This window comes from Bombina bombina, chromosome 2, assembly GCF_027579735.1.
Source record: "Bombina bombina isolate aBomBom1 chromosome 2, aBomBom1.pri, whole genome shotgun sequence".
NCBI lineage: Eukaryota > Metazoa > Chordata > Amphibia > Anura > Bombinatoridae > Bombina > Bombina bombina.
The window spans coordinates 774,007,690-774,025,190 of NC_069500.1; the positions used below are offsets into that span (position 1 = coordinate 774,007,690).

The 17,501-nt window shown below is 35.0% G+C and overlaps 1 protein-coding gene across 2 annotated transcripts in view; it reads left to right on the top strand.

Annotated features, from left to right (window-relative positions):
* The window catches only part of ANO8 (anoctamin 8), a 308,265-nt gene extending 292,798 nt beyond the window's left edge, over positions 1–15,467 (top strand). For both annotated transcript variants that reach the window (XM_053702928.1, XM_053702929.1), the window contains exon 18: positions 295–15,467. In XM_053702928.1, coding sequence (XP_053558903.1) covers positions 295–975 — 681 coding nt within the window. In that variant the 3' untranslated portion in view covers positions 976–15,467. The remainder of the gene's footprint in view (positions 1–294) is intronic.
* Positions 15,468–17,501: the final 2,034 nt, after the last annotated feature.

Below are 17,501 nucleotides of genomic sequence, written 5' to 3' on the forward strand. Positions count from 1 at the left end.
TTCTGTAACCTAGGTTTTCTTCTAAATGCTGTAAATCAGATATCAGGTTTAGGCAATTTGCAGCAAAAATTCTAGGTTACAGATTTTCTCTTTTTGTCCTCTGTAGGGAGCCTGGTAAGAACAAAATGTATACACAAATGCTGAAGGGTTTAACTTTCCCTTAAGCATTACATAGTCACACAACACAAATATATTATAATAATATTCATTATTGTTCCTCTTTAGCACCAGAGCTGTCCATATTCATTTGACAGAAGCACAGCATACTGTCTCATTCTAATCTCTTCTTTGCAGAAACATGAGCGCCAGGCTCAGCATCGCTACCAGCAGCAGCAACGTAGGAAACGTGAAGAAGAAGAAAGGCAACGCCATGCTGATTATCATGCAAGAAAGGAGAGGGAGTCCCGGGGAGGAGGGGAAGACGGAAGATCCCAAAGTCAGGATCACCTGCCCCATGAAAAAAATCTGAGCAAATCCAAGCCATGTGGCCCTTCTGGAGGGAACATTCATGACAAGCCGAAGAGACCTAGCTCTCTATTGGCCAGCAATAATGTTCTGAAGCTAAAGCAGATCATCCCGCTGCAGAGCAAGTTCCTTTCAGGAACCAATGCCAAATCTCCCCAGTCCCCCCCAGCAGGAAGTGACACCAAAATCCCCAGCTTCCTGAGTTTCAAGTTTTTGAAGTCTCCTGAGACAAGAAGAGAAGGAACAGCAACAGCAGCACAGGCAGGGCCAGAGAGGGCCCACTCTCCCACCAGGCCATTCCATCCTGGCAAACTCTTTAACTTTGGGGGTAAGGGAGAAGGACAAGTAGGGGGGAATGGGCTGGCTGCACCTATTTCCTCACAGCCCAGGGGAGCAGCAACGGTTGTCAACTCAGAAGGGACAGTACCTGGCAAATCACAGTTAAATGGAGTTACAGAAGATGGGCCCTTGGAAGATGGAGAAGAGCAAGGAAGGGCTCATAAACAGTGATATAGTCACAAAAATCTTGTTTTTTTCCTGAAAAGGAAGGGCAAAGCAGTTCTCCAAGAGATAGGTTGCCACGACGGAGAAGGAATGCTTCTCCACATTTAAGTATCCTCTGAGAGAGGAGGCTATTAGAGAATGATCTTGTTTCTCTAATATGGAAATGCTGCCCTGTATAACGATGCAGGGTATTGTTATACATTTGCAGTCCACTGTGTACAGATGTATCAACCTGTTGCTAGACGGTGCTGCATTGTAAGATGCTGAGTATCTCTATACACTTCAGGCCTCTCATCATGAACTTGCTGCGCTGTATACTGATGCTGAGTATCACTAAACATCTCCAGTCCTTAGGTTATGAACTGCACTGTGTTTATCCAATACATTTGCAAAACCCGGAGCTAAACATGCTGAGGTGTATAACGATGCCTAGTATCTCTACGCTGAATCCTACAACATCTCTTTCTTACTGAAGAGTTTAAATAATAGTAATAAATTATAAAGGAGACTCCCACTACATGGGGTGATGAAGTGATGCAAAACGGTGTTGTTTGACACCCACCCCCAGCAGAGTCCTATTGCCTTATTTTAGGCATCTCTGCAGGGGGTGCAGCGTTTTTAGAACACTTGATTGCAAATTGTGTAATTACTGACAAAACCACACCTAGCCTTCAGTAAACCCTACCCCATGTTACCTTAAAATTATTACAAACTCTCTGCATTGCTGGTCCCTTTTTCAGTGAAGGTTATGACTAGGGACCATGGCAGTATTCTAAACAAATATCTCTACTTAGTATAAGTTTAACCAATGAAGGGAAGGGGTGAAACAATTCAGTGGTTGAAGTCACTTCAGAGATATCAAACACCAGAAGTGAGTTAAATGGTTCTGAATTAAAGACACATAATTACCTTCATTTGTCCTCAGCGATAACTAAGACAGATTTTTTTTTGTCTTTAGATCACAAATAAAACAAAAACAATTTGCAGTCTTGTTTCCCCTCTGCTATTGGCCTTTTTTCATGTAGGGTCAGTTCTACATTGCCCTGCATTTGCATGTATTCATTTATTAAGCAGAGGCTTTAGTCCTCCATTAAATTGCTATTGTGATGGCACAGACACGTATGAAAAACAAGTTTGCCCGTTTGCAGGCACAAGATAAATGACCAGCCATTACAGGTGGCTCGTTATTGCTACTGTGAGCTCGCTGCAGCAATTAGCGCTTATGAAATTAACCAGAGATCAGATGTCTGGTTAATTTTATAAATGTTCTCCAAATGCCCCCAAAATACAGTGGTGTATATTTTATTAAAAATAAAAACTGTAGCATTTTTCTTTTTTTAATAAAATAACTGCACCAGGCATTTTTGGGGGGCTAAAATTGGGTGGTGTGTTAGAAAAAAAAAAAGCAGCACTGAAAAGTGCCTTTACATTGCGGTCTATGGGAACTGTGTGTTCCCAGTAAATATATGTATATGCTTATATACATATATATTTATGTGTTAATATGTGTGTGTATATATATATATATATTAACAAGGCATGAGAAAGAAGCTCCCATTGGAGCCTATGGAGGAGAGCTCTTGTGAGTGCAATGCTTCCTAGGGTGCACTGGTATTTCTCAGTATTACTCTTGAAAACAATATTTAGCGCTCCAAAATGCATACAATTCCAATTTGTGGAACATTACATTGGGTAAATACATCAAACATTTAAAGGGACATTAAACACTTTGAGAAGGTAAAATAAAATGATAAATTGTATATATAAAACAACTCTGCAATATACTTTCATTATTTATTTAGTCCCCTTTTCCTGTAATTCCATTCTGAAATTGTGAGCTTTTTAGTTTCTGTTAGAAATGAAAGTGCAGAACACTGTTATTTTCTACACCCCCATTGGCTGCACACTCTAGTGACCTATTTATAACTGTCCCTAATTGGCCACAGCAGAGAAAGTAAACTACGTTACAACGTGGTAGCTCCCATTGTTTTATAGAAACTAAAACTTTACACTGATTTTGTCCATATTTAAACAACTAATGGAACTTTTTTTTAAATGCATCTTTTCTTTGACTGCACCATTCAATCTAGCGTTTATTTAGTGTTCAATGTCCCTTTAATTTTGTTTATTTGCTCCTATTCTCTTTACATTTTTTTTCATTCTTTTTAATAATTAATTTGAACAGTTTGATCAATTTTGAGGTATAGATGAGGTCTTAAGGGTAATTTTAAGAGTCAAGGGCTTGCTAATAGCTGGTAAAATGTGGAAATACTTGGGTTTTAAATTTGTGAAGAGATTAAAGATTTTGGAGCTGGGAAAGTGTAATTAGTAGTTTGGTATGTGAGTAATTTGACTAGTGCAGTGTTTCCCAAACCCAGTCATCAGGACCCTTAACAAGCCAGATATTCATTATACCTTAACAACCACAATGTACCCTGTATGTCACTGGTCGTTAAGGGATTGTCTGGTTATAATAGGTATTAGACCCGCCCACTCTCCTCCAGGCTTGCTAAGTCACTCCCATAGAAAGACCAGCAACGTACAGGGTATAACCATCAGCTGGTTATTTCACCTGTGCTCTAGTTAAGATACAATTAATATCTAGCCTCTTAAGGGTCCTGAGGACTTTTGTTGGGAAACACTGGACTGGGGATTCCTATCTTTTTTTCACGCCTCCACCTCTCTTTGTGTCACTGTGTCCATTGCAAAGCAAACGACATCTATTGCTTACTGAACAGACTGCAGATATGTGGATGATTTATGGCTGCGCAACACAGGTTACTTCAACTACTGAATTATTTACTGCAGCCCCATTTCATTCTGGGTAATACAGGTTATCAAATAGCAGATGCAAAAGTACAGAGATACAGGATAGTGGCATTTCCTAATGCATTTTCAGTTTGATTTGTATTATGCTTTGAGTGCAAAAGTTTATTTTGCCAACTTAGGCCTAGTTTCCATTAAAGTGGTAAAGTTTGGTTACTGGTAGTAAGATAAAAAAAATCTCCATAGACTTTAATGGAGATAAATGTTTTTTCCTCCTGTTTCCAAACTTTACCCCCTCAATAGAAACTAGGCCTTAGTCTTTTGCCCATTTGCTTGAGTAAACTGGGAGGTGCAATGGGAAGCATATTTTCTGGATTTAACTCCTTACAAAATATATATAAAACAATAAATATTTATGCAATATTGGGAATATGTTACAATAAGGAAATCTGGTATCAGAAAGCTAGTTTTACCCAGTCATTCACTAATATATACATTAAAATAAATTGCACACAGAGGGAGCCAGACAGATATTATAACAACTGTTTGTTCCAGATCAGCAATGCATGTCCTTGTATTTATAGGAATTAGGCTTGAAGGGTTAAGTTTTACGTACAAAACAGTGCATATGTTTTTGTAGGAGAGATTAAATTATGTTGCTTAGTGTCCTATATTACTATTACATCTACACTATTATCTTTTTAAGGAACTGGCACTTTGTTTATCTGGGAGAGCAGAACAGTTTAAAATAATGTAACATCTTTATAAAGAGGACTCCGTTAGATGTAACCAGAGAAAGGAACAGCTTATTTGACGGCTAACGGTTTGATGAACAATATTTTTTTTTAAAATTATTATTTTCTCTTGTTCATAAACCATAAAGAAATGTAAACATTGTAATCTAAGAAATGTATGTGATAAGAAGGTGGGGAACTAGTGAGAGGTTAAAGGGATAGTAAACCCCAAAATTTTCTTTTATGAATCAGATAGAACGTACAATTTTAAACAACTTTCCAATTTAATTCTATTATCAAATGTTCTTCATTCTCTTGTTATCCATTGCTGAAGGGACAGAATTGCACTACTGAAAGGAAGCTGAAAATATCTATTTAGCCAATCACAAGAGACAAGTGTGTGCAGGCACCAATTAGCAGCAGCTCCCACTAGTGTATGATATGTGCGTATTTATTTTTTAACAAGAGATACTAAGAGAACGAAGCACATTTGAAAATAGAAGTGAATTTAAAAGTGTCTTAAAATGACAAGTATCCAGTCACTGCACAGACAGTGCAACGCCAGGGGCCTTTGCTAGAGCCTTCTTATCAACTAATTCTCTCTATTTTATGAACAAGTATATAGCAGGCCTCATACTATTATTTAAAAAAACTCTTCATATTGTGCTGATTTGTTTTTTTAATTAATATTTACATTATCCATTTGCATTTACAATATCTACAGTTCAGTCAGCTTATTGGCTTCAGGTGTATTTAAAATCCACCTGAGGTTTAAAAAAATAAATAAATAAATAGTGGCAGAGATTTAGATAGAAATTAAAAAAAAAAATTCTAATTCATTTTCTATCTTTATCATAACTGAGGGATTAGGTTGGATTTTTGAGAAAATTCTTATAGACATTAAGAAACCACAGTAAGTTTAGAAGAGAAAAATAAATAAGATTCTTACTGTTTTAGACTTATGTGAGCACAAGTGAAACAGTTACTGACTCCAGTACATAGATTTTCTGATCCTGTCCATGTCCAGGATAAACACTGGAGAACCTGTTCTATATCTTACAGTGCAGAGTCTAGTTTGAGTAATATAAAGTTCTCATGATAAGGAGACACAAGCAAGAGCTCATTTTGAACAATTCAGCCTTGGTCTGGCCAACGCTATCAGTAATGTTTAGGTTTGCCAGATGTCCTCCATAAAAATACAGGACAATCTGTAGGTGACTGGGCACTGTTTATCCTGTCATGTATAGTTTTCACAACTAACCAGTCATTTACCCCTTGGCTGCCGGTAACATATAAATTAATATTTGTAACAGAAGTAAACAGTATAGATTTTACCCCATAAACTGCCCCTCATTTATTTTTCTTCTCCATATTTGTAATGTTTTCAGACATTATACATTTAACACTAATGGACATTTAAGTGCCCTGTATTGTTGTGAAGATTTCACTGGACAGCCTGCTAAAATACTGGACTGTTGAATATTGGACCATCTGGCAGCCCTAGTAATGTTCCATTCTTCTTCTGGTATAAGCAAATAAATAGACCATCTCTCACCATCAGTTAGATACATTTGACTTACTATACTTAGATGTATATGTATATATATATATATGTATATGTATATATATATATATATATATATATATATATATGTGTGTGTAAATATATATATTTATTGCCCTTCCCAATCAGGGTTTGATATTAATCTAAGAATTAATGAAAAGTTAAATTTAATTTTCTCCAAGCAATCTTCAGACTCGAGTCAAAAGTTCTAGTTTTTGTATGGGAAAAACATATCCACAGTCTTAAATGTGCCTGCTTCCATGGCAAATAGATTTATTAAAAAACAAAATTGCCTCTAAACCAGACTTACTGTGCTAATTTGGGCCAAAATAAAAACAGGAAAACCGAAGCAAGAGGAATGTTCAATTATACTCATAGTTCCCTTAGCTCACATTAAAAGAAATAGAATGACAGTTATTTTCTTCTAAATTGTCAAGTCCCATTATCAAAACACAAAGTGAAACATGTTTTTAGTACATAAAAGGGCAAATATATGATATATGTGTTATATGATATATAAGAACAGTATTGTGACCCTTGGAGCTGTTGGACAACTCAGACAGATCTACTCTGTGTTATATGTTTATTTGTGGACAAGGAGGACCTTTTTTCTGAAAAGTTATCCTGATTGTGGAATATAGAAGAACAAAGTATGTTAGTAAAAGTTTTTATCCTTCAGTAAGTCTGCACCTCAAGGGGCAAAGAAATCTCTAGAGATGACAGAGTAGAAAAAAAAGTGTGAGGCTCCAATGAGACAATCAAGCATCTTTTTCAGAAGGTATTTGTTTTCTTTTGCAAAAGCCCACTAGATTTTTAAAAGAAACTACCTGTTTGGAACAGATTAAAGTAGCATTCTTAACTTGTGGGCACGTATAGAATGGTGGTGCTGGTGGCAATGAAGTAACTAAGGAGATACAATTAGGTAATCACGGTATGTAGGTTCATGTATAAGCCATAGACCCATAGAAGTAATTATTGTATAGTAGATGACGAATAGACTCCAATAAGGCACTTTGTGCTCAAGAGGTATAGGGAAAAGCACCAATCATGCATTATGTTAATTATAGTTCATGATGGACCTAAGGAAATCGCTGTATAGGTAGGTAAGGAGTGGCGACTAATGTGTAGTAGTATAGTGTGGGTACCAGAGAGACGCTGGCTATAATAGTTCAAGAGACAGAAAAGCACTTTTGTATACAGTAGGTATTGAGGGCACTAATAGGTCACTGTGTATAGAAACTCAGATGAAGACTCCAGAAAATAAGTTTTTTGTTCATTTATAGTAGTTGAAGGGACATGAAACCCTAATTTTTTCTTTCATGATTCAGATAGACAATACAATTTTAAACAACTTTCCAAATTAGTTCTATTATCTAATTTGCTTCTTTCTCTTGGTATCCTTTTTTGAAGAAGCACCAGTGCACTACTGGGAGCTATCTGAATGCACTGGGTTAGCCAATAAGATAAGGCATATATGTACAGCCACTAATCAGCAACTTTTGAGAGTCTACCTTGGTATCCTTTTCAACAAAGAATATCAATAGAGCAAAACAAATTAGATATTAGTAAGTTGTTTAAAATCACATGCTCTATCTGAATTATGAAAGAAAAAATGTGGGTTTTGTGTCCCTTTAAGATGGGAGCTTGAGGTGATATGTGTAATAAGTCATTATAGGACACAAGGAGCACTTTGGACAATATATGTAAAAAAGTTAAGGAGGATGCCTAGGTATTGATGTGGCTGTGGTTAACACTGACCAAATGGTAGCAAGTTAGAATATGGAAGTACCATTTATAATGTGATTACAATTACAAATCTTTTCATTTCCTTGAAGACATTGAACTGTATGGTTATTATCCTGTTCTTGGGATGGGTTAGTTGAGGGATAATTTTCTCCAAAAGGCAATGTATTGTCCTATAAACCTGTGAGTATTGAAATATGTTGCCTCCATCTTCACCATTACGGAGAGAGACATTTAGATGCCTTTATCACATATGTCTATCATGTGAAATCCCTTTATGTTTACGAGTCCAACATCTCTGCTAGAAGGACATTCCAATGTTGGGGGGGTATATTTAAAAAAAAATAATAATAAACATATATATATATATATATATATATATATATATATATATACTGTATATAGTACTATGCAAAAAATAATTTAATGCTAAATACATTAAATTATATTTATGTTCTAATGCCTGGCAATGTTACTTTTGTTTCTCTCTTAATAGAAGTACCATAACCTCAGTCATTCATAATGAGGTATATGGAATTATGATATCTCCAGCTAAAAAGTGTTAATAATATTTAATTTCCCAAAGAGAAAACAATTTAGAACTTTATGACATAAGATGAAGGACCGTATAAACAACAGGTATGATGTTTAGACATTGTGTACTAAGGCAAAAATGTGCACTAATTAACCTATACTGCATTTTATGACCAGAGCTTTTTCAAATGAACTCAAAACTCATAAAATGTTTAATCTTTAGAAACCAGCGTGCTAGAAGGTAATACAGATTAGGTTGCACAGAGAAAGTCATGCAATCTCTTAAAGCTAGACCATCTCTCACCATCAGTTAGATACATTTGACTTACTATACTTAGATGTATATGTATATATATATATATGTATATGTATATATATATATATATATATATATATATGTGTGTGTAAATATATATATTTATTGCCCTTCCCAATCAGGGTTTGATATTAATCTAAGAATTAATGAAAAGTTAAATTTAATTTTCTCCAAGCAATCTTCAGACTCGAGTCAAAAGTTCTAGTTTTTGTATGGGAAAAACATATCCACAGTCTTAAATGTGCCTGCTTCCATGGCAAATAGATTTATTAAAAAACAAAATTGCCTCTAAACCAGACTTACTGTGCTAATTTGGGCCAAAATAAAAACAGGAAAACCGAAGCAAGAGGAATGTTCAATTATACTCATAGTTCCCTTAGCTCACATTAAAAGAAATAGAATGACAGTTATTTTCTTCTAAATTGTCAAGTCCCATTATCAAAACACAAAGTGAAACATGTTTTTAGTACATAAAAGGGCAAATATATGATATATGTGTTATATGATATATAAGAACAGTATTGTGACCCTTGGAGCTGTTGGACAACTCAGACAGATCTACTCTGTGTTATATGTTTATTTGTGGACAAGGAGGACCTTTTTTCTGAAAAGTTATCCTGATTGTGGAATATAGAAGAACAAAGTATGTTAGTAAAAGTTTTTATCCTTCAGTAAGTCTGCACCTCAAGGGGCAAAGAAATCTCTAGAGATGACAGAGTAGAAAAAAAAGTGTGAGGCTCCAATGAGACAATCAAGCATCTTTTTCAGAAGGTATTTGTTTTCTTTTGCAAAAGCCCACTAGATTTTTAAAAGAAACTACCTGTTTGGAACAGATTAAAGTAGCATTCTTAACTTGTGGGCACGTATAGAATGGTGGTGCTGGTGGCAATGAAGTAACTAAGGAGATACAATTAGGTAATCACGGTATGTAGGTTCATGTATAAGCCATAGACCCATAGAAGTAATTATTGTATAGTAGATGATGAATAGACTCCAATAAGGCACTTTGTGCTCAAGAGGTATAGGGAAAAGCACCAATCATGCATTATGTTAATTATAGTTCATGATGGACCTAAGGAAATCGCTGTATAGGTAGGTAAGGAGTGGCGACTAATGTGTAGTAGTATAGTGTGGGTACCAGAGAGACGCTGGCTATAATAGTTCAAGAGACAGAAAAGCACTTTTGTATACAGTAGGTATTGAGGGCACTAATAGGTCACTGTGTATAGAAACTCAGATGAAGACTCCAGAAAATAAGTTTTTTGTTCATTTATAGTAGTTGAAGGGACATGAAACCCTAATTTTTTCTTTCATGATTCAGATAGACAATACAATTTTAAACAACTTTCCAAATTAGTTCTATTATCTAATTTGCTTCTTTCTCTTGGTATCCTTTTTTGAAGAAGCACCAGTGCACTACTGGGAGCTATCTGAATGCACTGGGTTAGCCAATAAGATAAGGCATATATGTACAGCCACTAATCAGCAACTTTTGAGAGTCTACCTTGGTATCCTTTTCAACAAAGAATATCAATAGAGCAAAACAAATTAGATATTAGTAAGTTGTTTAAAATCACATGCTCTATCTGAATTATGAAAGAAAAAATGTGGGTTTTGTGTCCCTTTAAGATGGGAGCTTGAGGTGATATGTGTAATAAGTCATTATAGGACACAAGGAGCACTTTGGACAATATATGTAAAAAAGTTAAGGAGGATGCCTATGTATTGATGTGGCTGTGGTTAACACTGACCAAATGGTAGCAAGTTAGAATATGGAAGTACCATTTATAATGTGATTACAATTACAAATCTTTTCATTTCCTTGAAGACATTGAACTGTATGGTTATTATCCTGTTCTTGGGATGGGTTAGTTGAGGGATAATTTTCTCCAAAAGGCAATGTATTGTCCTATAAACCTGTGAGTATTGAAATATGTTGCCTCCATCTTCACCATTACGGAGAGAGACATTTAGATGCCTTTATCACATATGTCTATCATGTGAAATCCCTTTATGTTTACGAGTCCAACATCTCTGCTAGAAGGACATTCCAATGTTGGGGGGGTATATTTAAAAAAAAAAAATAATAAACATATATATATATATATATATATATATATATATATATATACTGTATATAGTACTATGCAAAAAATAATTTAATGCTAAATACATTAAATTATATTTATGTTCTAATGCCTGGCAATGTTACTTTTGTTTCTCTCTTAATAGAAGTACCATAACCTCAGTCATTCATAATGAGGTATATGGAATTATGATATCTCCAGCTAAAAAGTGTTAATAATATTTAATTTCCCAAAGAGAAAACAATTTAGAACTTTATGACATAAGATGAAGGACCGTATAAACAACAGGTATGATGTTTAGACATTGTGTACTAAGGCAAAAATGTGCACTAATTAACCTATACTGCATTTTATGACCAGAGCTTTTTCAAATGAACTCAAAACTCATAAAATGTTTAATCTTTAGAAACCAGCGTGCTAGAAGGTAATACAGATTAGGTTGCACAGAGAAAGTCATGCAATCTCTTAAAGCTAGACCATCTCTCACCATCAGTTAGATACATTTGACTTACTATACTTAGATGTATATGTATATATATATATATGTATATATATATATATATATATATGTGTGTGTAAATATATATATTTATTGCCCTTCCCAATCAGGGTTTGATATTAATCTAAGAATTAATGAAAAGTTAAATTTAATTTTCTCCAAGCAATCTTCAGACTCGAGTCAAAAGTTCTAGTTTTTGTATGGGAAAAACATATCCACAGTCTTAAATGTGCCTGCTTCCATGGCAAATAGATTTATTAAAAAACAAAATTGCCTCTAAACCAGACTTACTGTGCTAATTTGGGCCAAAATAAAAACAGGAAAACCGAAGCAAGAGGAATGTTCAATTATACTCATAGTTCCCTTAGCTCACATTAAAAGAAATAGAATGACAGTTATTTTCTTCTAAATTGTCAAGTCCCATTATCAAAACACAAAGTGAAACATGTTTTTAGTACATAAAAGGGCAAATATATGATATATGTGTTATATGATATATAAGAACAGTATTGTGACCCTTGGAGCTGTTGGACAACTCAGACAGATCTACTCTGTGTTATATGTTTATTTGTGGACAAGGAGGACCTTTTTTCTGAAAAGTTATCCTGATTGTGGAATATAGAAGAACAAAGTATGTTAGTAAAAGTTTTTATCCTTCAGTAAGTCTGCACCTCAAGGGGCAAAGAAATCTCTAGAGATGACAGAGTAGAAAAAAAAGTGTGAGGCTCCAATGAGACAATCAAGCATCTTTTTCAGAAGGTATTTGTTTTCTTTTGCAAAAGCCCACTAGATTTTTAAAAGAAACTACCTGTTTGGAACAGATTAAAGTAGCATTCTTAACTTGTGGGCACGTATAGAATGGTGGTGCTGGTGGCAATGAAGTAACTAAGGAGATACAATTAGGTAATCACGGTATGTAGGTTCATGTATAAGCCATAGACCCATAGAAGTAATTATTGTATAGTAGATGACGAATAGACTCCAATAAGGCACTTTGTGCTCAAGAGGTATAGGGAAAAGCACCAATCATGCATTATGTTAATTATAGTTCATGATGGACCTAAGGAAATCGCTGTATAGGTAGGTAAGGAGTGGCGACTAATGTGTAGTAGTATAGTGTGGGTACCAGAGAGACGCTGGCTATAATAGTTCAAGAGACAGAAAAGCACTTTTGTATACAGTAGGTATTGAGGGCACTAATAGGTCACTGTGTATAGAAACTCAGATGAAGACTCCAGAAAATAAGTTTTTTGTTCATTTATAGTAGTTGAAGGGACATGAAACCCTAATTTTTTCTTTCATGATTCAGATAGACAATACAATTTTAAACAACTTTCCAAATTAGTTCTATTATCTAATTTGCTTCTTTCTCTTGGTATCCTTTTTTGAAGAAGCACCAGTGCACTACTGGGAGCTATCTGAATGCACTGGGTTAGCCAATAAGATAAGGCATATATGTACAGCCACTAATCAGCAACTTTTGAGAGTCTACCTTGGTATCCTTTTCAACAAAGAATATCAATAGAGCAAAACAAATTAGATATTAGTAAGTTGTTTAAAATCACATGCTCTATCTGAATTATGAAAGAAAAAATGTGGGTTTTGTGTCCCTTTAAGATGGGAGCTTGAGGTGATATGTGTAATAAGTCATTATAGGACACAAGGAGCACTTTGGACAATATATGTAAAAAAGTTAAGGAGGATGCCTATGTATTGATGTGGCTGTGGTTAACACTGACCAAATGGTAGCAAGTTAGAATATGGAAGTACCATTTATAATGTGATTACAATTACAAATCTTTTCATTTCCTTGAAGACATTGAACTGTATGGTTATTATCCTGTTCTTGGGATGGGTTAGTTGAGGGATAATTTTCTCCAAAAGGCAATGTATTGTCCTATAAACCTGTGAGTATTGAAATATGTTGCCTCCATCTTCACCATTACGGAGAGAGACATTTAGATGCCTTTATCACATATGTCTATCATGTGAAATCCCTTTATGTTTACGAGTCCAACATCTCTGCTAGAAGGACATTCCAATGTTGGGGGGGTATATTTAAAAAAAAATAATAATAAACATATATATATATATATATATATATATATATATATATATACTGTATATAGTACTATGCAAAAAATAATTTAATGCTAAATACATTAAATTATATTTATGTTCTAATGCCTGGCAATGTTACTTTTGTTTCTCTCTTAATAGAAGTACCATAACCTCAGTCATTCATAATGAGGTATATGGAATTATGATATCTCCAGCTAAAAAGTGTTAATAATATTTAATTTCCCAAAGAGAAAACAATTTAGAACTTTATGACATAAGATGAAGGACCGTATAAACAACAGGTATGATGTTTAGACATTGTGTACTAAGGCAAAAATGTGCACTAATTAACCTATACTGCATTTTATGACCAGAGCTTTTTCAAATGAACTCAAAACTCATAAAATGTTTAATCTTTAGAAACCAGCGTGCTAGAAGGTAATACAGATTAGGTTGCACAGAGAAAGTCATGCAATCTCTTAAAGCTAGACCTCTGTTGGCTGCAATGGAAGTTGGCCTAGTGGTCATGTTGTGTTCATCCAAAGGAAGAAAAAAAAAAAAAAAACATAAACGTAAACAATATCTCATGAACATTTGGGTTGAAAGATATCAGAAAGACTAAACCAGATCTGAAATGTTTACTATTTTATTTAACCCATGTAAAATAGAAAAAAATGCAAATTCATCTCTTGAGTTCCTAAATGTCTAAAGTAAGGTTATATAAAGAATAATTTGTTCAAGTGAGCAAAAAACAAACAAACATTACACTAAGCAATGTGCAAGATTTGGTCTTAATAATTCCTAAACAGCTAACTTGTTTTGTTTGCAAGACGGGAATCTACAAACTTCTGCAGTGCTTCAGTGGAGAAGTTCTGTGGCAATACGTTACATACAGTAAGGCACTTTGTAACCAGTCGTGAAATGTCTTTTTATCTTGACATCCTCACTATCTAACCGTACTAAACATTAGTATTTTTCTCTTTAGCTACCATAATATTTTGAGGGTATATATTTAATTCTGACCAACAGCAACATATTATGGTTTTGTTTGTTGCCTTTGCCAGAATTAAATATTTTAAAGATATGAAAAGTTAGTTTGTATTTAGCTACAAAATGTTTTGTTACGTGCTGCCTATCACTGGCTATATGTGGCCAGCCTAAGGAATTCTATGCAGATACAAATTATTATAGCTTTTCTTCTCAGATTTAGGGGAGGTAGGTGAGATATACGTTGATACAGTAATTGACTGCACATAACATCCTTGCCTGGACATCCAGAGGGGGTAAAACCCCCTTTTGGATTTTTTGTCTTTATAGCCAAGCATAAGCAGCCACCATTTCAGTCACTTTTTGAAATCAACAAGCGACCATTTTTTAAATAGTGTTTATCACGTATGTACAAGGGACATTGTTCTGCTGTACATTTTGACCCTGATATTTCGAAGAGATTATTTTTTGTGTCTCTCCTCTCACGTAGATATTTGTACAGACACTTTGGGCTCGTTTCCATTGAGGTGTTAAAGTTTGGAAACTGGTGACAAAAACCCTTAAAGTTTGTGGAGTTTTTTTATGTTTCCAAACGTTACCACCTCAACTAGGACTTTGTAATGGTTATATAATGAAGGCCTAAGCATTTCAAAATTTCAAGCATTCATATTGTTAAATGTTCCTGCACTAGTGTCAATTCCCAATATACGCCTAGTTTCCATTGAGGAGGTAAAGTTTAGAAATCTGTGGTAACATAAAAATTCTTCATAGACTTTAATGGAGTTTAATGTTTTCCCACCTATTTCCATAATTTATGACCTCAATAGAAGCTAGGCCTTAGTTACTTAAAACATTCTTAAGTTATATAAATAGTGTGAGATCGGTATTACTTAAAGGATATTTTTAAGATTACGACTTTTACTGTCATTAGCACACTTGGTCCAGGGATGCTGGCTTTTTTTTTTACCTGGATCAGTAATTTTACCTTTTTATTGTGTTGTATGGATAACAGGATTTTCCTCCACTACAGACCTGCAGAACTTTGTGTGCTCTGTAGACCTCCAGTAGCAGAGTTCCTGGTAGCATATTCAGCTTTCCTTCTTTTAATCAACAGCCTAGGGATGGGGATATTTATTTCTTTAATTTATTTTCTCATATTTTTGTAAAATCAGCAGAAATGCAATAAAAATATATTTCAACTAAATAATGCTTCGTTCATTCATATTCTGTGTGTGGTTTCATTTGTTAGAAATTCAGAAACAGAAAAAGCATAACAAATATGGAAGGTATATTGTCACGTTAATAAAGGCCTAGATTACAAGTGGAGCACAAAAAATATTAGTGCTATTGTGTGCTAATATTGCTCAAGTGCAATAAGTAGTGCTTTTATTTTTGAGCTTATATTACAAGTAGAAAGTAATATATTAGCACTTGAGGGAAGTCTAGGGTGCACTAACATCTGGATATCAATATTGCGGGAGCGCTAAATCCCTCACATAATAGACTTCTATGTGGGTGAATTGAAAAACTCATATCAGCTATCACTTGACCACTAAGCCAAAGGACAAATAGTGGAGTTCTTCTCTAACTTTTAAACTATGATTGATTTTGTAATAAAATATATGTTTAAAAGACTGCACACATACGTACATACAGACAAATACATATATATCTTTGAGCCCTTTCACATCTAACACCTATCCATATACCATATCCCTTTAAATCACTGTTAAGCATTTATTTCAATAATAAACCTTTATTTTACATTTAATATGTCTAATTATGTGTGAAATACTTAATTTAAATGTATTATACATGTTTTGTTATGCACATATTCATATATATATATATAAGGGCTGCACGATTAATCGCATGATGCGATGAATCGCAATTTAAAATCGCAGCAATATGAATCTGCGGTTTTAAAAAAAAAAAGCCTTCTATTTGTGACCGTGTGCTCTGGCTGCCAGCAGGATAAAAAATAATAATTGTGACCAGGAAATACAGAATCAGGATTGTGTCTCCATTGAGGTGATGGTGCTACTACGTACAAAGGATATCAGGAGAGGCTTGAACGCTGTTGCGGCAAAATCTACAGTACTGTACTGGGACACGGGCGCCTTAGAAAAGATGATCGCCAGCAACCACTGCATGTGGAGCATTCTGGAGGCCACAGAGACAGCAAGTGGAGTCCTGAGGAGCACACAAGGGCATCACATGACACAGTACCTGGCCTGCACTCCCGCACAACCAGAGGGCGCCCGCTCTACTGGGAAGGCTAGCTGCTAATCATGCAAGATGTATGCGGTTGCCGTGGTAATGGCAGGACGCTGGGGAGGTCTCTGTTGTTTCTGGGACACCGAGTGGTGATGTCAGCAGCGGGTGAGCGCCTGGTAAAGGGGTGTGCAGTGGAAGGTTTTGTGAGAGTATACAGTGTATTGTGTCAGGGTGCAACGGTATTTGTTAAAGAAAAAGTGTAAGTGTTGCGCTAAGTAACTCAGTGCCACTCCTTAGCAACCTTCCACCAGGTTACCAGGATAAGTACAAAATGTGAGTAAAACCATATAGCAGGTACAGAAATGCAATCCTAAATATTAAAACACTAAAAGTACAGTTCTAAATGGTTAAAGATAACGGTTCCTAAATACAATTATTGTGTAAACAATGTGTGGTGTCTTCAATGTGTTGTAGACAATCCCTGATTACAGGGTTTATGAAATAGTTCCAAGTTCCTTAGGGGCAATTCTGCCCTATGGTGGGTCGGTCCTAAGGGTGATAACTGTCCAAGAAGCCTGACTTAATAGAGCGTGATGTAAAATCTAAAAAATGTGGAAAAAACTAATAAGAAAAAATAGTGTCCTTTTGCTGTGATCAATAGCAATCCAAAAAAATCCAAAAAATGTGTGATAAAAATACAAGTCAAAAAATGAAAATAGTTAAGAACGAACCCCCCAACAAATAAAGGTATACCGAAAGGTATCTACAACCTAAGCTCGATAACTCTCACGGATAAGGAATCCTCTGTCCTCAATTATGGGCTTTCATTTGCCCCAGCTAAAGGTCTAAATAAATTTGAAACCTTTGTGAATGCTAAGGAGTACATAAGAAAACTAACGCTCAAGAGACATTTCATCAAATCCCCATTGGAACTCCAGTCCACAAGAATAGGCAACTCGAATCTAGAAAGCTCAAGTTTCACCAGCAATGTATACAAACATACCGATTTAAGACCGAAATCATC